Source organism: Ictalurus furcatus, chromosome 19 (assembly GCF_023375685.1).
Source record: "Ictalurus furcatus strain D&B chromosome 19, Billie_1.0, whole genome shotgun sequence".
NCBI lineage: Eukaryota > Metazoa > Chordata > Actinopteri > Siluriformes > Ictaluridae > Ictalurus > Ictalurus furcatus.
In genome coordinates this window covers 20,087,061-20,106,867 of record NC_071273.1, presented here as the reverse complement: position 1 = coordinate 20,106,867, position 19,807 = coordinate 20,087,061, and the positions used below count along the sequence as shown (strand labels likewise).

The 19,807-nt window shown below is 38.9% G+C and overlaps 1 protein-coding gene across 1 annotated transcript in view; it reads left to right on the top strand.

Moving 5' to 3' along the window:
• The first annotated feature begins 1,969 nt into the window (after positions 1-1,969).
• Positions 1,970-19,807, top strand: part of srgap1b (SLIT-ROBO Rho GTPase activating protein 1b) — a 59,312-nt gene continuing 41,474 nt past the window's right edge. Inside the window, exon 1 of the mRNA XM_053650220.1 lies at positions 1,970-2,514. Coding sequence (XP_053506195.1) covers positions 2,448-2,514 — 67 coding nt within the window. The 5' untranslated portion in view covers positions 1,970-2,447. The remainder of the gene's footprint in view (positions 2,515-19,807) is intronic.

Below are 19,807 nucleotides of genomic sequence, written 5' to 3'. Positions count from 1 at the left end.
AGTATAGGAGTAAAATATTCTCCATATTCTAGAGTAAGCAGCAGTTTCTTGACAAATGATTGCTACATATGTCTGTTAACTATTTATAACAAGCAAATAGCATTTTTATGTTACAGCCAACCCAGCCTCAAGTGTCATAAAACACTCATCGAAAAGTTCCTGTCATATAACTACAAACTTGCACTATACTTTTTTATTAAACAAGGGATGGTTGGAAAAGGGAACAGTGTGCAGGAAGACACACAGACAAAATGCACTGACAAACCATTTTTGGTGCTAACGAGCTGCTACTGTACAGCAAGACACGTCCCTTTTGGCAGGGCATATATGTTCCAGAGAGCATTTAATTGGATGAACACAAGACTAGCACAGGATGAGTCATCCAAAAATTTTTTTACTGGAATTGATGGACTGTAAAATTAAAATGAGAATATCTCCAAAAAATTCAGAATGTAAGGGACAGGCACAAAAAGGTCTGAAACACCGATTTTGATTTCAGGGGCACTTTAAGTGAACACATGCTGGTCACATGACACAAAAATATGTCAATCAGATGAACAGCTGATATGTTCGAGTGTTTGGGCTTCATCCTTTACGACATGAAGTTTTTCAGGAAGAAAGCCATTTTTCAAGTAAGTGAAATCTCTTTTGTGTTCCAAGAGATTAAATACATACGGGACTATGTACACCGGCACTGCGCCAGTTATGTCTTCATCAGTGGTTGTTTGTGGACGTCCACTTCCTGGTTGGTCCGCAACATTTCCAGGCTTTTTGAATTTGTTAATAAGTTTGGCAACAGGCTATGTGATGTGTGTGATGTGCTCGCCATGTTTCCTGTCAAAGTCCATCCCAACCTTGCAACAGTTTTCCGATCTAGCCATGAGAATGATTTTAATACGTTCTTCTTTTGTCAAAGGCATTCTTAAAGTTGAAATAATAATAATAATTCTGTACTGATCACAACACACCTCAACATGTCAGGTACTGTTGAGGCTTCCTCCACAAGAAGCTGGGGTCAGCCATGATACAGGACCCCTGGAGCAGAGAGAGTTAAGAGCCTTGTTCAAGGGCCCAACAGTGGCAATGCTTGGCAATGTTGGGGCTCAAACCCCCAACCTCTAACCCAGAGCCTTAACCACTAAACCACCTCCGAAACTAAGTATGAAACATGTTAGAAGACGTTTTGCTTTAAAAAAAAAAAAAAAAAAATTAAAGTGTTAATTTCCCCTCTGTATGGATACTTTTGGGACACCCTGTACATTATAGAATATAATAATAAATTCTTCACATCTGGTTTTTAATTTGCTGTTCCTCTGCAGACAGGCAGGGGACGCTACCGAGCACATGCACACAGTGAGCGGAGCTTAGAGCGATTGACAACGTTACAACAGACTCCTGTTACAACCGACCCCACTCTCCCCACTCTCCGACTGCAAACACATTAAGGGCTTTTAATTTTTTGCAATATCAAACCCAGTGTTTGTGTTTAACACGATAACACAGCGCATGCCTGCAAGACTGGAGTCTGCATCTGTCCTCCATTTTCTGGCGCATTGTCTGTGTTGTGACTGAACGCAGCTAATGGCGCCAATTAACCAATCAGCACTTAATTTCTGTTTACTCACAACCCCCTGCAGCTCTTAGGGCTGCATCCCAAACCAAGCACTAGCATCCTAGACAGTAGAGCCACAGTAAGCCAAACTAGTATGCTACTCTTCTATACTCCTCTATTAATGGCGCTGTTTTGGCTTCGTACTTATTCCTCGGGACTTGGCTTCAGAACGACACGACAATTGGCTGTCTGTCAATTCTGCCTAGTTACCCACCCTGTCTAGGACACGCCCCCAGAGCCGCCCCAGCCCCGCCCCGCCCCAGCCCATCTCAATTGACTGTAGTAGGGAGTGCAGTGGAGGTGTGTGAGAGCGTTTGGGAAGCGGAACTGGGAGGCGTGAATCATTTTTCTCGCGCACACACACACTCACACGCACACACACACACGCATTTGATTAGTAGAGCGCGTGCCGCCCGGTTTTCCTCTTCTCGAGTAGCGCGTGAGCAAAAACAACTCAGACAGACAGACATCCAGTCTTCAGATAGGCTTCTTCTTCGCAGGTTTGCCTTAAACTCGTCATGTAACGACGCCCTTTTGGGCTTAAATGCCAATCGTTATTTTTTTTTTCCGCCTCCCCGGTGTGACAGCTGACACGGTGGACTTTTCTAGCGCGTGCCGCAAAGTGTAGGACATTTGAACCGAGAACAGCTTGAATTTTGATTTTGGACTGTTTGGGGGGTTTTTTGCGCTTGGGATAGGATCGTGGTGAACCCGTGGCTGGATATGACGCATCGGTGCCAGTGAAGAAGAAGGAGGACTAAGAGGAGGAGGAGGAGGAAGGTTTGGATCAGTAGTAAATCCGCACCGTAGAGACAGAACCTAGGGGTGGAACATCATGTCAGGCACGGTGAAGTTTAAAAAGGAGAAGGAGATCCTCACGGAGTATGAGAGCCAAGTGAAAGGTAAGATCGGTTCATAAAGCTGCACACCTGACTGTTACCTGTCTGCAGATGCTCCTCGCTTGGCGTCCATCCTCCTCTTTCTCCTCTTCCTCTTTATTCTCCTCTTCCTCTTTCTCCTCTTCATCTTCCTCCTCTTCATCTTCCTCTTTCTCCTCTTCCTCCTCCTCCTCTTTTTTCTCCTCTTCATCTTCCTCTTTCTCCTCTTCATCCTCCTCCTCTTTCTCCTCTGGCGCTTTTTAAAATCAGTTGTACTACAATAGAGCAATGAAATTGGAATAACATGCAGCCTGGATGTGCATGGGCCGTTTACCTTTCCGTGTCTGTGTGTGTGTGTGTGTGTGTAGAGAGAGAGAGAGAGCTAGAGAGCGAGCACGCGCTCGCGCGCCTCCAGGCAGAATGGCGCAGGGCGGCGCGAGCTCCATAGCAACCCGGTCAGTCTCCTCTTTCCGACTGTAGCCAGGTGTGTGCAGCGGTGTGTCCGGGTTTTCACACACGCGCATGCAAAGGTTAAACAAATGCACATTAAACAGTGCCACATCCAACCCCAACCCCCCTAAAATATAATACAAGACAAAGATGCATTTTAAAGCTTCTTTTATTCCAATGTGCAAAGTAGTCATCACTGTAATGGCTTCATAGGTCTGTAGTTCTCACTCACTGATTATGTGAGTCAACATGAGGTCGATGTGATTCAGGAATGTTTTCCCTCTCAGGGATGGGATCTGAGGTCAGAGCTTGCCTCATTTCATTTCAAGCAAGGCAGATGCCACCCTGTGCCACCCAGTGTCCACACCCCTGGGACTATAGGTGGGAGTGTGTGTGGCTTGTTGCAGTATTACATCCGAACTCCTTTACTAAAAGCTTTATATGCTCATGGTTTATTTTATCATAGTTGCATATTTGTCTGTAGCCACATGTTCAGGGGGTGCACCTGCTGTGTCAGCCGTTTTCTCATCTGAGATCCATTACTAAATAGTATATAATAATAGAACAACGCCCGAAGAAGCTGAGGTGGATGCTTAGAGCTTGGCAGATTAATGACACAGGCTGCCCGAGTCTGGCTACCCCAGTCTGTTTAAGGGTGGACCACAGATAGATTTCCCATAGTGTCCAATAGCTTAACAGACTAAATGTCATAACGGCAAATACTACAACACATCAAAATGCACACTGGATGCTCCACATGTCCATCTGTCTGAGTGCTGGTGGCATGTAGTGCATCTGCGATGATTGTGCTGGTCAGTCTGGGTGTTCTTTCATTACCAAGCAGTTGCAACAGGCTTTTGCTGCATTGTGTCCGTTCCTATGGTTTCTTAGACATCAGCCAGTCTGTGGGTCTGTCCATAGGAGACAGAGGGGTTTCTGACGCTCTGTGTGTGTGTGTGTGTGTGTGTGTGTGTGTGTGTGCGCGTGCGCACGTGTACTCCGGAGAGCATAGTGAGAGAAGGATCAGGGAATCCTCTTGCTGCAGTGGTATTGCTGATTAGTATGGACCACGCATAGTAGACTGTGTGTGTGTGTGTGTGTGTGTGTGTGTGTGTGCCCTGGTTCACAGTGCATTAAAGACTACTCCAGCATTTTTCAACCCAAGCTCTATTCCCCAAATCTGTAGCATATGTACAATTACCACAAACAAGAATTTCAGCATGCTTCCCCGTACATATTTTCTCTTCTAATGGAAGTCTAAAGGCAGTTGTTAAACTCTGTCATTAAACATTTATGCAGAACAAGCCTCTTTTTTTTGTGGAACACTTTTAAACTGTTTAGACAAAACTGTTTCTCAGTTCAGTTCTAAATATGTGAGTCGTTCTTTCAGAAACATGCAAGGGCACCAATCAGGTCAGGTGGCTGGTAGGATAGAATAAAGTGGAATGGCAGGAATAAAGAGCTAAAATAAGTAGTATCGGGACTATAAATAGTGTAACAGTGCACAGTAATATTATGTAACATATGAATAATGCAGCATGAGGGAGTAATAAAATAGTGTAACTAGAAATAGAGTAACCGAAAGTGGCCTCTCTCTTTATTTATATATATATATATATATATATATATATATATATATATATATATAGAGAGAGAGAGAGAGAGAGAGAGAGAGAGAGAGAGAGAGACCACTTTTGGTGGTACTAACCACTGCATACTGGGAACACCCCATAAGACCTTCTGTTTTGGAGATGCTCTGACCCAGTCGTTTAGCCATCACAATTTGGCCCTTGTCAAAGTCGCTCAGATCCTTACGCTTGCCCACTTACACTTTCCAAACGTAAGTGGACAAACTAACATAATACTATATTAAATTGTTATCTTTATTAATTGGTTGCAAATCCACTTCAGATAAAGTCTCTTTCAAGAATTCCCAAAAGGTTGGCCATGCTTAGTGGTTTCCATCTTGTTTGAAATCGCCGACTTCTCGATGTTAACTTTTGCGTTTCTTGCCTGTAGCCATGACTAAAGATCATTTTGTAAATAAGTTCGCAGGTATAATCAGAAATAAGAAAATATATAATAAGAAAAAAGGTCTCTTACATTTTAGCTAACTGTGTTCACACTGTCAGCTCCCACCGTAAGGTTAAAGGAAAAATTGCAACGTGTCCTATCATACATTCTAAGAGAGAAGTCGCGAGCCAGTTAACATCTGTCAACAGGCCACATTTGGCCCTAGGGCTGGTCTTTGGACACCCTTGTTCCAATATGTTATTGTTTCTTTAGTAACAATTTACACAGAGAATAATAGGAATAGGAATGAACTTTGCAGACGTTCCACAACATTAAATATACATAACTGTGGATGGATAAAATATGTAATGTGTTATCTGCTCCCGAGTGGCACAAAAGAAAAGTGTTCACCCTGCTGTACTATACGAACTGTACTATACGAACTGTACTATACGAACTGTACTATATGAAGTTATTATCGTCTGGAGATCGCAGGTTCAAATCCCGATGATTGGAACCAAGGGATGGCGTAATCTCTTGCCAGTCACTAGCCAATCGTAGGCATCGGTGTCCTGACGTATGCAGAAGAGGGCAGATGGCGCTTTCCTCCAAGTGTGTTATGTTGCCCTGAGAAGCACCATCATCAGTGGTTTGAAAACATGTTGTTGGAAGACTTCATGTGTCTCAGAGGAAAAAGATTTCTTCTTCCTGCCTCCCTGGGTGGTAGCTCTCTGTGTGATAGGGGAGAGCTGAATGTTGGGCGGGAATTGACCAAATTGAGGAGAAAAAAAATATATATATATAATATTATCCATTGCAAATTGCTGCGGTATAAGAGGAATAAAATGCTTCAGGCATGCTGTTATAGAAAAATGATCAGTTTCAGGGTGGTAACAGTAATTGCACTTTGTGTTGGGCTAAATCATACCACCCCATTGTTGATTATTTTCCATGCCCCCAAGTGTTTTATTACAAGTAATACACAGTCAGATCGATAGACAGAGACAGGAGTATCTGGTGTCACTCGTCTACTTAATATCCAACCTTTTTATCTCTGTCTCTTTCTAAAAACCTTTATTACCAGAGTATAATGGCTGTAATTTAGAATTTGCATTAGATTTGTGTATTTCATTAATGAACTTCAACATTTGCCATTGAGCATCCTTTAGAAGAAGGAGAGGCGTAAAAAGGATTTTCGTTCTTTTCTCAGCACACAGAAACATCTTGAAATTCCCGTTACATACCATATGCTACACACGTGGTAGATGGAGACTAGGTGGAAAAACGCCAGAGTATCCCTTTAAATACAAGCGAAGCTGAAAAATGAGTGATTTATGATCATAAGGGGAAGCTGCTATTTTCAGAAACCACACACATTCTTACTCACAGATCATAGACACTTACTTAATCACACACACACATTACACCACTGCATGTGGCCCTGCACAATATCCTCGTTTACAGTGTGTTTGTGAATTTTAGTTTCACCAAGTACAGTAAGTGGCGTGCTGCGCTGGTGAACCTCTCTGACCGGAAAGCTGCTTGTGTGTGTGTGTGTGTGTGTGTGTGTGTGTGTGTGTGTGTGTTTGTTTGTTTGTGTGAAGTATAATCTGGAGGGAGGTGTCTTCTTAGAAGGCAATGTCTTTGTGTTAGTTTAAAAAATAATAATAATCATCATTTTTAAAACGTTCTAGCTTAAAGTCCATGAATACCCATTTATACTGGCTTTTGCTTGCTGTTTTTGTGCTTGTTTGTATCTGAACGGGAAATCTTTCAGATAGGAAGCAAAGAGGAAAGCAAGGAGTGTGACCTCGACACCACCTGCGCACACATACACACCAGCAGGCTGCTTCAGGAAGATAGTGAGGCGAGCATGTATCAGTTTGCTGTAGTTATTAATTATAAAGACACACTTTTGCCTGATCAGCAAGAAGCAGCACAGTGAAAAGTGAGGAGTGTGTTTGGTAAATGTTGGGACACATGGGAGCTTCAGTCACCCTCATTCTATCCAAAGAAAGTGATGACTCTCCGTGGTGTGTGTGTGTGTGTGTGTATGTGTGTGTGTGTGTTTTCTCCAGGTTTTTTTTTTCGCACTCAAGTGGGCAGGAGAATTATTCAGACAGAAGGCAATGCAACTGCGTTTTAATGATCTGTTTTAGTCTTTCTGCTTGTAATGAGATTTGATGTCGGTTTGTAACAATGGCTGCCGTCCAGCCTAAAATCCTGCATTCTGGTGGAACATTCATGCATGTGGGGACACACACACTTGGCGCACACTCTCATTCTCATTCAGCACAGTCTTGCAGAGATGCACAGAACACTGATGGCTTATTTTTAAGATCTTTTTTTTTAATAGTTAAAAATGAAAAACCAGCGACTGTTGTGGTCATTGCATGATGTCAGTACATCAATATATTTATACATTAAATTAACAACCGGGAAATGAGAATGAGAAAAGCTGTTTAAATAGGTCATGTTACTGAAGATAAAATTAAATAACGACGGGTCTGCCTAATTTAGTAGTAGGCATCATTCTAGAAAAATCTAAACTTGCTACATCACAACTGGGTGCGTACAGTGCACTATAGCTAGGTAACTAACTAAGACCTGAAAGATTTTTAAGACTACTAAATATAATTGTGACAAAATAACTACATGCACAAATAATAATGAAGCAAAAATGCTGTTGTATTTCATGATGGCTAATTTGGGGAATGTTCACAATAATTAGCCTAGCCTGTAGATTTTGCCATTGGATTTTGCTACTGAACGTTCACCAGGCTTTTCACCAGCTCCCTGGAGAAGTGTAGACATGCAAGGGAGACGTAGCGAGACATTCGAGACAGATGCCAAATCAAGACAATCTTTTATTGTTTATTAATGCATAACGTTACGCTGTGGCCTTGAAGGTTTGTACAGAAAATAGCATTTGTTTATGGCTTATTTTAGGCTTTAATGATATTGCCACCCATGGATTTTGTGTATTTTCAGTTTGTATTTTAAAACACATTTCCAGTTTCTCTGTAACATGACAAGCTCCAGGTTAACACAATATGATAATCACAGTGTTTGTCATCAACTGCGGTTGCTATTCTTGGCCAACCTGTTCCGTGTCTGGTTGTTAGTACACTAGTGGTTTTTTTCTTTTTCAGGACATTCCAAATTGTTCTATTGGTTATGCCCAATGCTTGTGCAATGGCTCTAATAGATTTTCCCTCTTTTCTCAGCTTCAAAATGGCTTGCTTTTCTCCCATAGACAGCTCTCTGGTCTTCATGTTGGTTTATACTTTTTAACAACAAATACCATGTTCACAGGTGAAATCCAGGGCTCAAACCAATAGTACACATTCAGAGCTATTAATTATTTAAACAGTCAATTTAACAGGGCACACCTGGGCACCAAGAAACACCTATTAGTCACATGTTTCAGTATTTTTGATCACTTGAATAAATTAGTCACATGTTCCAATATTTTTGATCACCAAAACATGGATGGGTTCAAACAAAAGGTGCCATATTCGAAGTTGTTTAACACGTCTAAATGTAATATGAGGAAATAAACACTGAAATTCTGATTTACCATCTTGTATTCATCGTTCATCTCAAACCCAAATGTCTTCAATGTACAGATATAGTGAAAACTATAGAATTGGCCTTGCTGGTCGAATACTTTCAGAAGGGACTGTACTGTATATAGCTATCCAATGCTACTTTTACTCTGGTGCAAATAGAAACCATTATTTCACTAGAAACAGCAGGAAAATGAAACGTGTTGCAGATATAGCATTCAGCGTTTATTTAGGTGAATGATTCTTCCTTTAAGTAAGTAAAGCTTTATTTATATAGCACATTTTACAACAATGTTTCCAAAGTGCTTTACAGAAGACATATACTGTACAGTAGATACAAGGAAATAAAATCAGTAGTAAGAACAGATAAAAATAAAAGACAGTACACAATAAAAGCATTCAAACAAATAAAAGACCAATTTTAATAGCAATACTGATACCTGCAGTATTCTCAGAAAATTGCAGCATCTTGTAATATCTAATCTAATATATTGTGTAATCTTATTTCGGGTCTGTGTTTCTACACCTTGAATTCGAGGGGTCTAGGAAAGTAGCAACAACGAGTCTAAACAGAGACATTTATTTAGACACAACGCACGTGGGACTGAGACGTGTTGATAAGTACGACATTAATTAACAGGCAACAGTGCATTAATAGCAGTGTTAGATAACCGAGTACCATGTGGTGGACTGGAATAGGCAAACCTGGGGGTTTATTCCTTTTTGAGCATGTCATATAAGACATTTTCGCATCTATCGTGTTGACCATTTGGGTCTATTTAGTTGCTTGTGAATGAAGAGGACTCAATGTTACGACCTGCACGTGTCCTGTGTTTTAACATTTATTTGGTTTAAATATTAACGATATCTGGCTCACAGCACCAGTTTACTCCAGACGAGTGTTCCTTTGGGATACGTACACTTTAAGTGCGTTCTGCAGAAATAAATATTGATCCAGTGATCTGTTCATGTCACTGTGGCCTGCATTGAACTGGACCACATATAGCCAATGTCCTTGTGTTTTAATCACTTGGATCACAATTTTGTGTATATGGTATAAATTGTTAATCAACGTTGTACCACAGTACTGTTGAATTCTCAAATCTGATTGGTCAGAAGGTGTTGATTTTAATTTTCTATAACCGCAGCTCTGACAGTAGTTCCGGCTACAAATCACAGGTTTAGTATATTAATGCACTCGTTCTAATACGTTATCATTTCTATAGTAACAGCTTACACAGGGATTTGTATGGCGAATGCACCACATAAATAAATCTAGATATAAATCTGTGTTCACCTTGAAGAAGGAAAAACCTATTAGGCACATGTTCCAATATTTTTGATCACTTGAAAAAATGGGTGAGTTCAAACAAAAGGTGCCATGTTCTGAGTGGTTTAACACATCTAAATGTAAATATGAGGAAATAAACACTGAAATTCTGATTTATCGTCTCGTATTTATCTTTCATCTCAAACTCAAATGTCTTCAATGTACAGCTATAGTGAAAACTATAGAATTGGCCTTGCTGGTCAAAGACTTTCAGAAGGGATTGTACTGTATATAGCTGTCCAATGCTACTTTTACTCTGGTGCAAATAGAAACCATTATTTCACTAGAAACAGCAGGAAAATGAAACGTGTTGCAGATATAGCATTCAGTGTATTTACTGAATACTGTATTTAAGCTAATGCTTCTTCCTTTAAGTAAGTAAAAGCTTTATATATATATATATATATATATATATATATATATATATATATATATATATATATATATATATAATATATATATATATATATATATAGCACCTTTTACAACAATGTTTACAAAGTGCTTTACAGAAGACATATACTGTACAGTAGATACAAGGAAATAAAATAAGTAGTAAGAATGGGTAAAAAAAATAAAAGAGCAATACTGATACCTGCAGTATTCTCAGAAAATTGTATAGTCTTGTAATATCTAATCTAATATATTGTGTACTTACTTACTCAGGGATTTGTATGGCGAATGCGCAACATACACGTGTGTGTGTGTGTGTATATGTGTGTGTATGTATGTATGTGTGTGTATATATATATATATATATATATATATATATATATATATATATATATATATATATATATATATATATATATATATATATATACGCACGTATATTTACCTTAGGAGAAGGCATCTCAGTGTCAGTGCATTGTAACACTTAAGCGCGCTTCAGAGTGGAACAGTTTTGGCTTTCTGGGTTCTTGACAAGCTGCTTTTTTGGCTTTCAGCACAGAGAAAAAAACAGAGGCTACTGAGGGAATGTCTGTTTATAGCTGTTATAACTTAAGTGGTAACAGGATGTTCAAAAACATTAAAAGTAATTAGATGTCATTAGTAAAAAAAAAAAAATTGTATAAGAGGAATAAAACACTTGGGATATGCTGTTATTGGAAAATCAATTATGGGGTGAAAACAGTAACTGATTTACCACACCACTCTATCTATTGATTATTCTCCTATAAAAGCACACCCCCTGGGTGTTTTATTCCTTACTTAATTTAAACGCATTTCTACATCATAGCTCTCTGGAGGGCAGTTCGCCACAGAATCTGGGTATAAATGTAGACAGTTACGACACCACTGATGACTAAAAGTGGAGACTCAGAACTATATTCATTCATACAAGTGTAGAAAGCCTTAGGATAAAATAAAGAAGACAAAGAAATTAATCCTGTGCCAACAAGATGTTTATTGTGCTGCGTTTCACAGATGTTTCTTCATTAGCACAAGTAACAAAAACTGGTCAAATAATTCCCATTAAAAACATTTAAAGCTGTTTTTTAACACTGTGTGATTTCCAGCAGTTTTTTACGATTATTACTTGTTATCTCTTGTGTTGTCCGTGTCAGATTATATGATGAAGATCCTCTAACGGTAGACCTGTGATTAATGGAAATGACTGTTATTATTATATATTAGTATGTTTCGTTTACGTTTCGTCATTGTCACTAGAATGTTTGTAGCTGTCCCATGAGTTCCACGTAATCCTATGCCGTCCTTCTAGTGGTGGCTTTTAGATGAGCGTTGTAGCAGTGCTCATTTTAATAAAAAAATATAAAAATTACGGACACTTTTGCCAAAATAGTACTAATTCTGCATTATGCGTTCTAAGTTCCGCCGATCTCGACTCACGACCAAATAATTCTTTTACAATATGTGATTTTTTTTTATTTTTTTTTGTCTGAGACCCAAAATTGGGCTGAAAATCACACAGCGTAAAGCTGGATTAACCGGATCTTTTCACCTCCTGCCTCACCTTTTAAATGCTATCTTGCCTCCTCACATTCAGAAAGTGGTGAGGAATCTGTTTGCATTTGTACACCGATTTGCAGGATTCAGCGATCGTTCGGAAAATCCTGTGCTTATCCAAGTCCAGAAAAGGGTCTCGTAATGGAAAACCTGTTCTCTGGATGCGCAAAAGCCGCTGCCGAAACCAGTTCAATCATCCCTGTGTGAAGAAGGATATCTATTATTGATTTATTTATAATACATATAAACTGGGTGCTAATGAGAAAATGTTACCCACGAGGATAAGTGGTGAGAGTGAAAATCTGCTAACTGTAAAGAAGCATATTTTATCCTTTAATTCTTTCTTCCTTTCTTTTCTTTTTTGCTTTCAATCTTTGTTTGAAGTTTAATGAGCAGAATGTGATTTCCTGCAGTTAACAGCGTTTGTGTGATGAGCAGCAGTCTGTCTTGTGGGCGAGCGCGCACGCACACGCACGCACACACACACACGGCTTGTAAATGAATGTGTTGAACAGAACCATTTTGAAATATGATAATGGTTCTTGAGACATGAGCCAAGATGCCAAAACCCGAATTTTTTAGGCTGAGAGGGAAGGAGAGAAAGAAGGCTGGGTGGTGGAGGAGGGGAGGTGACATGAAGTGAGGAAAGAGAGCTTAAGAGTTGAATTCATTTATGATGAATTTATGTAGGACAAACAGAGGACAAGTCGAATAAGAAGCAAATGGAACAGGGATTTGCAAGCAGGAGCAGAGTTTAAGGGTTTGCTTGTTTGCATGAAAACATGTAATGAGGATGTGTGTTTATTCAGGTTGAGTTGGGAATCAGAGTCGTGTGTGTGTGTGTGTGTGTGTGTGTGTGTGTGTGTGTGTGTGAGTGAGTGAGTGAGAGTGTGCAGGAGGATCGTTAGCAGCCCCATGCTGTATGCCTATATTCTCTCACTCACTGTTTCAAGAGCAAATGCCTTGTTGCCATGGATACAGCCCAGACCCGGGTGAGCAACGCCTCGGGATATCAGACGAGCTCACGTAGGTCATAAGTTCAAAGGTCAAATACAGGCTCAACTGTGAGTTTAGGCACTGATGAGCAAGTGTGATTTGTGTTTTTAAAAATATGCATGAGTAAAAAAATTTTTAAAAATGTTTCACTAAAATGTATGTAAATGCAGGCACATTTCTCAAAGCCAGATTTGCTTTGCAAGCAAAAAAAAAAAACTAAACTTCTTTTTCACAAGATCTTGTACATTAATAATTTAGTGTTCCACTCCTTGTGTGTTTGCCTGCAAGATTTAAAGTGTTCTGAATTGACGAAGTGAATTGCCTTAAATGAAAATCACTTCTGGTTCCTTTAATACAACTAAAAGTAGATTTTCGCATATAAATGAGATTTGTACATATCCGTGATAAACTGGCACTGCTGCTGCTGTTTCCTAAGCAGTTTTATTAAAAATGTTCCTTTCAGTACCGCGCTTCCACATAAGGATAAAAAAGAAATGTAGCTGTTGTAAGCAAGGCTGAGTTTGAGAGGAGGCGTGAGGGGATGCCGTCCAAACGGTTACATTATAAAACCCTGCCATCCCAATTTTCTGTTCCTTTGGATGTTGTCATGTGATATCACTTAAGATGTCATTATTATACAAGTTTAACATACCATTGCAGAAATGTGGTAAGAATTGCTGAAAACAAGATTTGTTTTGGAACAAAAAAACAACACAGGTTTGCTAATGAACAAGATTTGCTATGAAAAGAGAGAGAGATTTGCTAAAAACTGGTTTGCTAATGAACAGGACCTGCCAAAAAACAGTATTTGCTAAAGACCAATATTTGCTAAAGAACAAGGTTTGCTTAACAAGATTCACTTAGAAGCAAGGTTCTGCTGAAGAAGGAAATTTGAGAAAGAACATGAACTGCCCCCCCCCCCCCCCCCCCCCCAAAAAAAAAAGAATATTGTGGTAGATTAACTTATAAAATTAGGGATTGTCTTGTATTTAATTAGACTAGCTCACATTGTTTCTGTTTTAACATTAATAGGTCGGCTAACTTACTGTCTGTCTAAATACCACCTAAATGTGGCTTCCATCTTCTTTTTCCTGCATAAGATTTTCACTGCCTTTTAGAGTGAAAATTACCTTTATCTTTCTAATTGGTTAAGGACACATCCATTATAATTTAATGACATTTTAAGGCGGAAAAAATCCAGCTAGCCTAAAAAAGCTAACCTAAATTTAAAAAAAAGCATCACTCCATAGTTATCTAGCTAAATACTAGCTAAAGGTGTTTTTTGTGCATAGTGAAAATTGTCTATACGTGACAGGGTTCAGATATAACTTTTTATTTTCTTCTTCATGTGCAATTGGTTTAGAGCATTTCAGAATAATTTAGACATTTGTAAGGGGATTTTTTTTTTTCAAATCCAACTTTAAAAAGCTTAAGAACTAGATTGCTAAAGAATAATGCTTGCTAAAAAAAAACATAGTGGTAGATTTAAATTCATAATATTGGGAATGATCTTAATATTTAATTAGGCTAGGTCACATAGTTTGCGTTTGAACAATAATAGGCCTTAAAACAAAAATACGAAAAAGCTAGCTAGCTAGCTAGCTAAATGCTAGGCAAGTGTGGCTTTTTTTGAGTATTGAGATTTTTAATCCCCTGAGATTTAAGACTATCTTTAGCATTAACTTTTTTTTTTCTCCTTGTCAAATTGGTTTGGTGCATTTCTACAACAATTTCATGACTTTAGAGATAAAAATTCCACTTTCCAAATCCAGCTAGCCTAAAAGTAACTCAAATCAACTCCTTTGGTAGCTATCCAGCGAGATGTGGCTTCATTTGTCTTTTTCTTTTACATAGTAAGATTTTCAGTGTTTGACAGTGAAACTGGTTTAGGGTATTTCCCAAAGAATTTCATGATATTTGAGGGGAAAGTCTAATTTTCTAAATCTAGCTACCACCTTTCTACAGAAGTAAAAAAAAAAGAAAGGAAAAAAAAAAGAAGTGCTTAAATGTAGATATAGCCACAAAAACCATGTGCAGTTTAACTCTCCATCCCCTGAAACCTGACTCTTTTGAACAATTCAGCTTCTGGTTTTAACAAGAAGCTGACTACATATCAAATCGAAGAGAGAGCTACATTCAGTGTAGCCCGTGTCCTTCCCCAACACACTGTTTCATTGCCATCAATACACGTTCCAGCAGTTTGGGGTGCAGCGGTGCGTGCGGCCGCCACGGCGCAACTTGCTGGCTTGGCAATAATGCTCTCGAAGCTCTCCTTTTTCATAGCTTTTCCAGAGCCACATAATCATAGTCTGTTCTGTTTTCTTCTATTTTTTAAATCCTGTCATCCGCCCATGTATTTAAAGCTCATAGTGGAAATGAGTCACTGGGTCCGATTCGTACTGTACTACTGCCCTGACCTGTAAAACTACCTCCATTTGTGCAGTTCGGATCTATTATACATCGTTTCTGCGCTTCTTTCAACGTATTGTCCTCTTTAGGTTTATATTTATTTCCTCATCTCTTCCTTTGCTTCTCTACACATTGCTTTATCAGATCCAAGAGTCACCTTGGTTATAATCCAATCGCTCATTGCACTGCAAAGCACACACACACACACACACACACACACTCACACTTCGATTAACACAATCACTCTCCAGCAATCACGCTCCCGCCTGCCAGCCATCCCACACACACACACACACACACACACACATACACACCCACCCACCCACACGGATCATTCAGGCTGCCAGCCATCTCATCTGACATTCTGGGCTCGTGGAAACCGACAGGCAGTGTGACATTAAGCAGTTGGTCTGTTTAGGGGGGGTAAGACAAGAGAAAGGGAAGAATCCTGCATGCTCCTCCTTACACACGTATACTTTATACACACACACACAAACACACATGCACACACGCACACACTGATCCCCATGGAATACTCTCCTACCTGTTGTCTTGGTAACGGCAGCGAGTTGTGATGGCGGTGTGTTGTGCAGGACGAATGTTGGGAGAGGCAGAAAATTTGCCCTTTGCTTCAGTGAGCACATGGAATCGTACACCAGACAATTCCGCTCCCTCGTCGCCTTTTTACTGCTCCCATTAACATGCCACGCTCCGTTCGGTTCAAAGCATCATCCGGTGTTGCAGTAATGTTCATGTGTCATAATTATTTATTCACAATCACTAGTAGTGGGTTCCTAGGGGTTCCACAGAAATGTATTAGCTAAGTCAGAGTTCTAATGTGGTAAACATGCAGGATTAAAAAAATAGTATCTAATAAAGTAATAAAGTCTTAACTAAAATGTGATTAGCTTATTAAGTCCATTCATACTGTAGCCTCGTTCAAATTGAGTAGGACAATGCAAGTTTGCATAGCCTGGATCATAAAAGTTGAATGTCTAATTTTCTCTCAGATTTTAAGCAATATCGCATGAGCAAGAGTGCGGTTGTACTGAATATCAACGAGCACTCACTAATGCATACAGCACTCAGCCTGTGGCTTCGTGCCTACGCCGAATCACAGCCAGGCTGATATTCAGTATAACCCTCATGAATGCAATATTGCTTTTATATAATAGTTCTACAAACAAGGATTTAATAATGAGTAAGTAATATTTTGGACACAATATGGTCAAATGTTCTGTTTGTTTTTGTTCTGCTAACGAAAATAGATCCCGAAGAAGCCACACCCACTTTATAGCACGTTGGCTAGCTGGCTCATATTCCCAGTTGCTTCTGGTAAAAATGGCTGTCCTCCTTCCTTTTCATCTTCATTTGACGAGCTTTCATATTTTAAGTCAAAAGTTAAATTCCTGAAAAGTATCGTTTGCCATGTCCGATAATATTGTCTGCAGATGATGAACTCTACTGTAGTAACCGTTTCGAACTAGGAATTGGGAATTTTACGTGGCGAACACAGACGAGCGGAGTTACAAACAGTAAAACGTGCCAGTGCAGTTATATTAAATATAAGCACTCTTTGAATGGTGCTTGTCCAATCAAATTGGTGGACCGGAACGAAGTATTGTTCAATAAATGTTATAGTATTAGGTTAAGAATGTGCTGCTTGTTTATCTTGACAGTATCCATTATACCAGCATGTTGTCTTGGGTTTGTTCGTCTTTACCATTTTGATGAAGCCCCACGGGATTGGGTACGCCCACCGTAATCCACTACAGATTGCTAATTACTACTTTAAAATTGCAATCTGATTACATTACTGATTACTGCATGTAAAAAGTAATCAGATTACTATCGCTTTGCTTGAATTTTTTCATTTGTAAGTCGCTTTGGATAAAAGCGTCCGCTAAATGAATAAATGTAAAATGTAAATGTAGTAATTACTTTACTTTCACGTTACATTCAAAACCTATCAAACCTACAAAAATACACTACAAACTGAAACTCATAGTCCTTTCAGTCATTTTAGTGTGCGTCAATGTATAACGCGATCAGAAAAAGTTGGATTTATCATAACACCTGCCTCGGGTGTTGTCACTGTTTGTAGGACTACCAGACCAATCAGATATAAAACTTTTCTAACTAGGCTAGTTTGGTGTCGCTAGACAAGGGGAGGCACAACTAAACTATCATTGTATGGGTTTAGCTGCTACAGTGCCATGCAAAGCACATTATCTTTCCTTATGCTCTGCTCACATCATGTTCATGTAAACTGGAAATCTTATAGACATTTACACACCTCGTTTTCCTTCTCAGCATCAGATGGTGTTACTGTTTCAGTTTCAACCCATTTACTGGTTTAAAAAAAAAAATCGGCGTATATCCATTTTTCCTCACTCTGACTGTGAGCTAGTGTTTGGCAGAATTGAGAGACTGTCAGCCAATAAGACACGAGTATTTCCACGTATTTTCCTGTAAACCCTGTCTGATTGGTCTCGCCTCCGTTCACTGAAGATATCAATTTAAAGACGGTCTTCTTTTACTGACGTTCAGTTATGTAGTGGCAAACCACTCCAAGTGCAGAATTACTCGGGGCTAAAGAAAAAATCTTTGGGGCAAATCGAGATTTATTTTAAAAATACATTTTACTTAATTTTGTTTTCTTAACAATAAATTTGTAACGCAAGTGATGTAAATTTATTGACCTCAGTAACTGTAACCAATTATATAAATTTAAAATGTAATGTGTTACATTACTGTGTTATCAGAAAAAGTCATTAGATTACAGGAACATGTTACTTTGTAACACCCAAATCTGGCTGTAAGTAAGAGTTTACACCACAATACCTACAGACAGCATAAAGACACTAATGCCTACAGTATGTCAGTTCCCACATGGGGATAATTTGTCATTTATCCTTTTCTAAGAAAGATTCTGATGTAGCACGTTGTGTTTGCGCCCGCATTGTGTTTGTGACGTCAGCAAGTCGTTGGCCAGTGTTTGACTATGAGCTGTTGTGTAGCAACTTTTTAACGGCAAGATGCCTGTGTGTAGTGAGCAGGAGACTTGTATAACATATTTATTTTGTATTTCATCAGTGATTCCTCATAACTGAGTTGTTTGTTTTTTTTTTCCGTCATCCATTTATACTAATTAACTCATTTTACCAGAGGCCAAAATATTTTTTTGCCTGTTTTGGGTGTGCCCATGTTCAGCATTGTATTTATTTGTGATGTCACACTCCACAGTAGTGTATTACGGCACATATGAAGGTAGACACTTTCACTTTAAGACACTTTAAGAATCTGCAGTTTTTCATTAGTATTTCTCTTTTTTTTTGTTTTACAGAGCCTACTAGGTTTAAATGATTTTATTGTTCCAGTTGTATACAGTCTTTTACTATCAAAACAGCTTTAGTTGTGCTCTGTACCAGTGTTATTCTGGAGAGGTGTGAATTGTTTGCCCAGCAAAGATCGCACACCCCTCCATTTCCCATTGCACTGCTCACCAGCAGCTAAACACAGAGTCACGATACTCTACACACAGAAACCCAACAGTGTCCTGACTAATCTTCTAACAGACTTGTGGCTATAAAATAAGTCATTTGTTTATACCGAGTGAAAATGTCTGATAAGTTGATTAACGCCCCTGTACTGCTAGAAAGGGTCTGCTAAATATACATAAATATACATATAAAACCTTAGGGTTAAAGAAGGTCAATAGCGAGAAGGGTTTTTTTATTTTTCTTTATTCAGTTGTTCATCGAGACAAGGGGAAAACACTTACCACTAGCTTACTGAACATCTACTGATGAACTAAGTGTTTAATGAAGAGATGGGTCTTCAGACAGCCAGGGAAATTTCTTTCCACTGATACAGAGAAGAATTTTTATGCGTTCTTGTGTCTTAATCTGGAAATTTCTTCATTGCCACCTCCTCTGTGGGTATACACATAATTTGCATCAACCACCAGTAACTTTACTGGTTAAATCTGGTCGCTTTGCCTTCTTTGAAACTTGAAACTGTGGGGCTTTTCACCATTAATCACTCCACTGCATTGAAAATTATCAGTATATTTCAACTGGAGTTGCCAGATTGTGTCTCATGATTAGATCTATATTAGTTCAGATTGGAAGGTTTTAACCCCAACTTCCTCTGCAAGATTGTTTTAATTGATTAGGTTCAGATGCAGAATCATCCACAACAACATAGTGTGTGAATCCCAAATATAGATTGTATTTAAATACTGATAATAGTGATATTGCATGATGGAAGGAAGACTGATGAGGTGGATGGAAGTTTTACAAGGGAGATGATTGTGTTATTTTCTTCACTGGGAGGATGACGAACCTAATTTTGTAAATTAGACCCTGGATATTTTTTTATAATAAATTATAAGAGTATTGTTTGTAATGATATTTCTATAACACTGTCCAAGCTGATTTGCTGTTTGTTTACTAAAATCTAGTTTCTCCTCCTGATCATTTCCAAACAGGCAAGGAATGTTTGGATTAGGATAAATACTAGACAGACTCAGACAGTTTTCCTTAATTCCCATCTTGTGTTTTTTTTTAAATTTATTGTG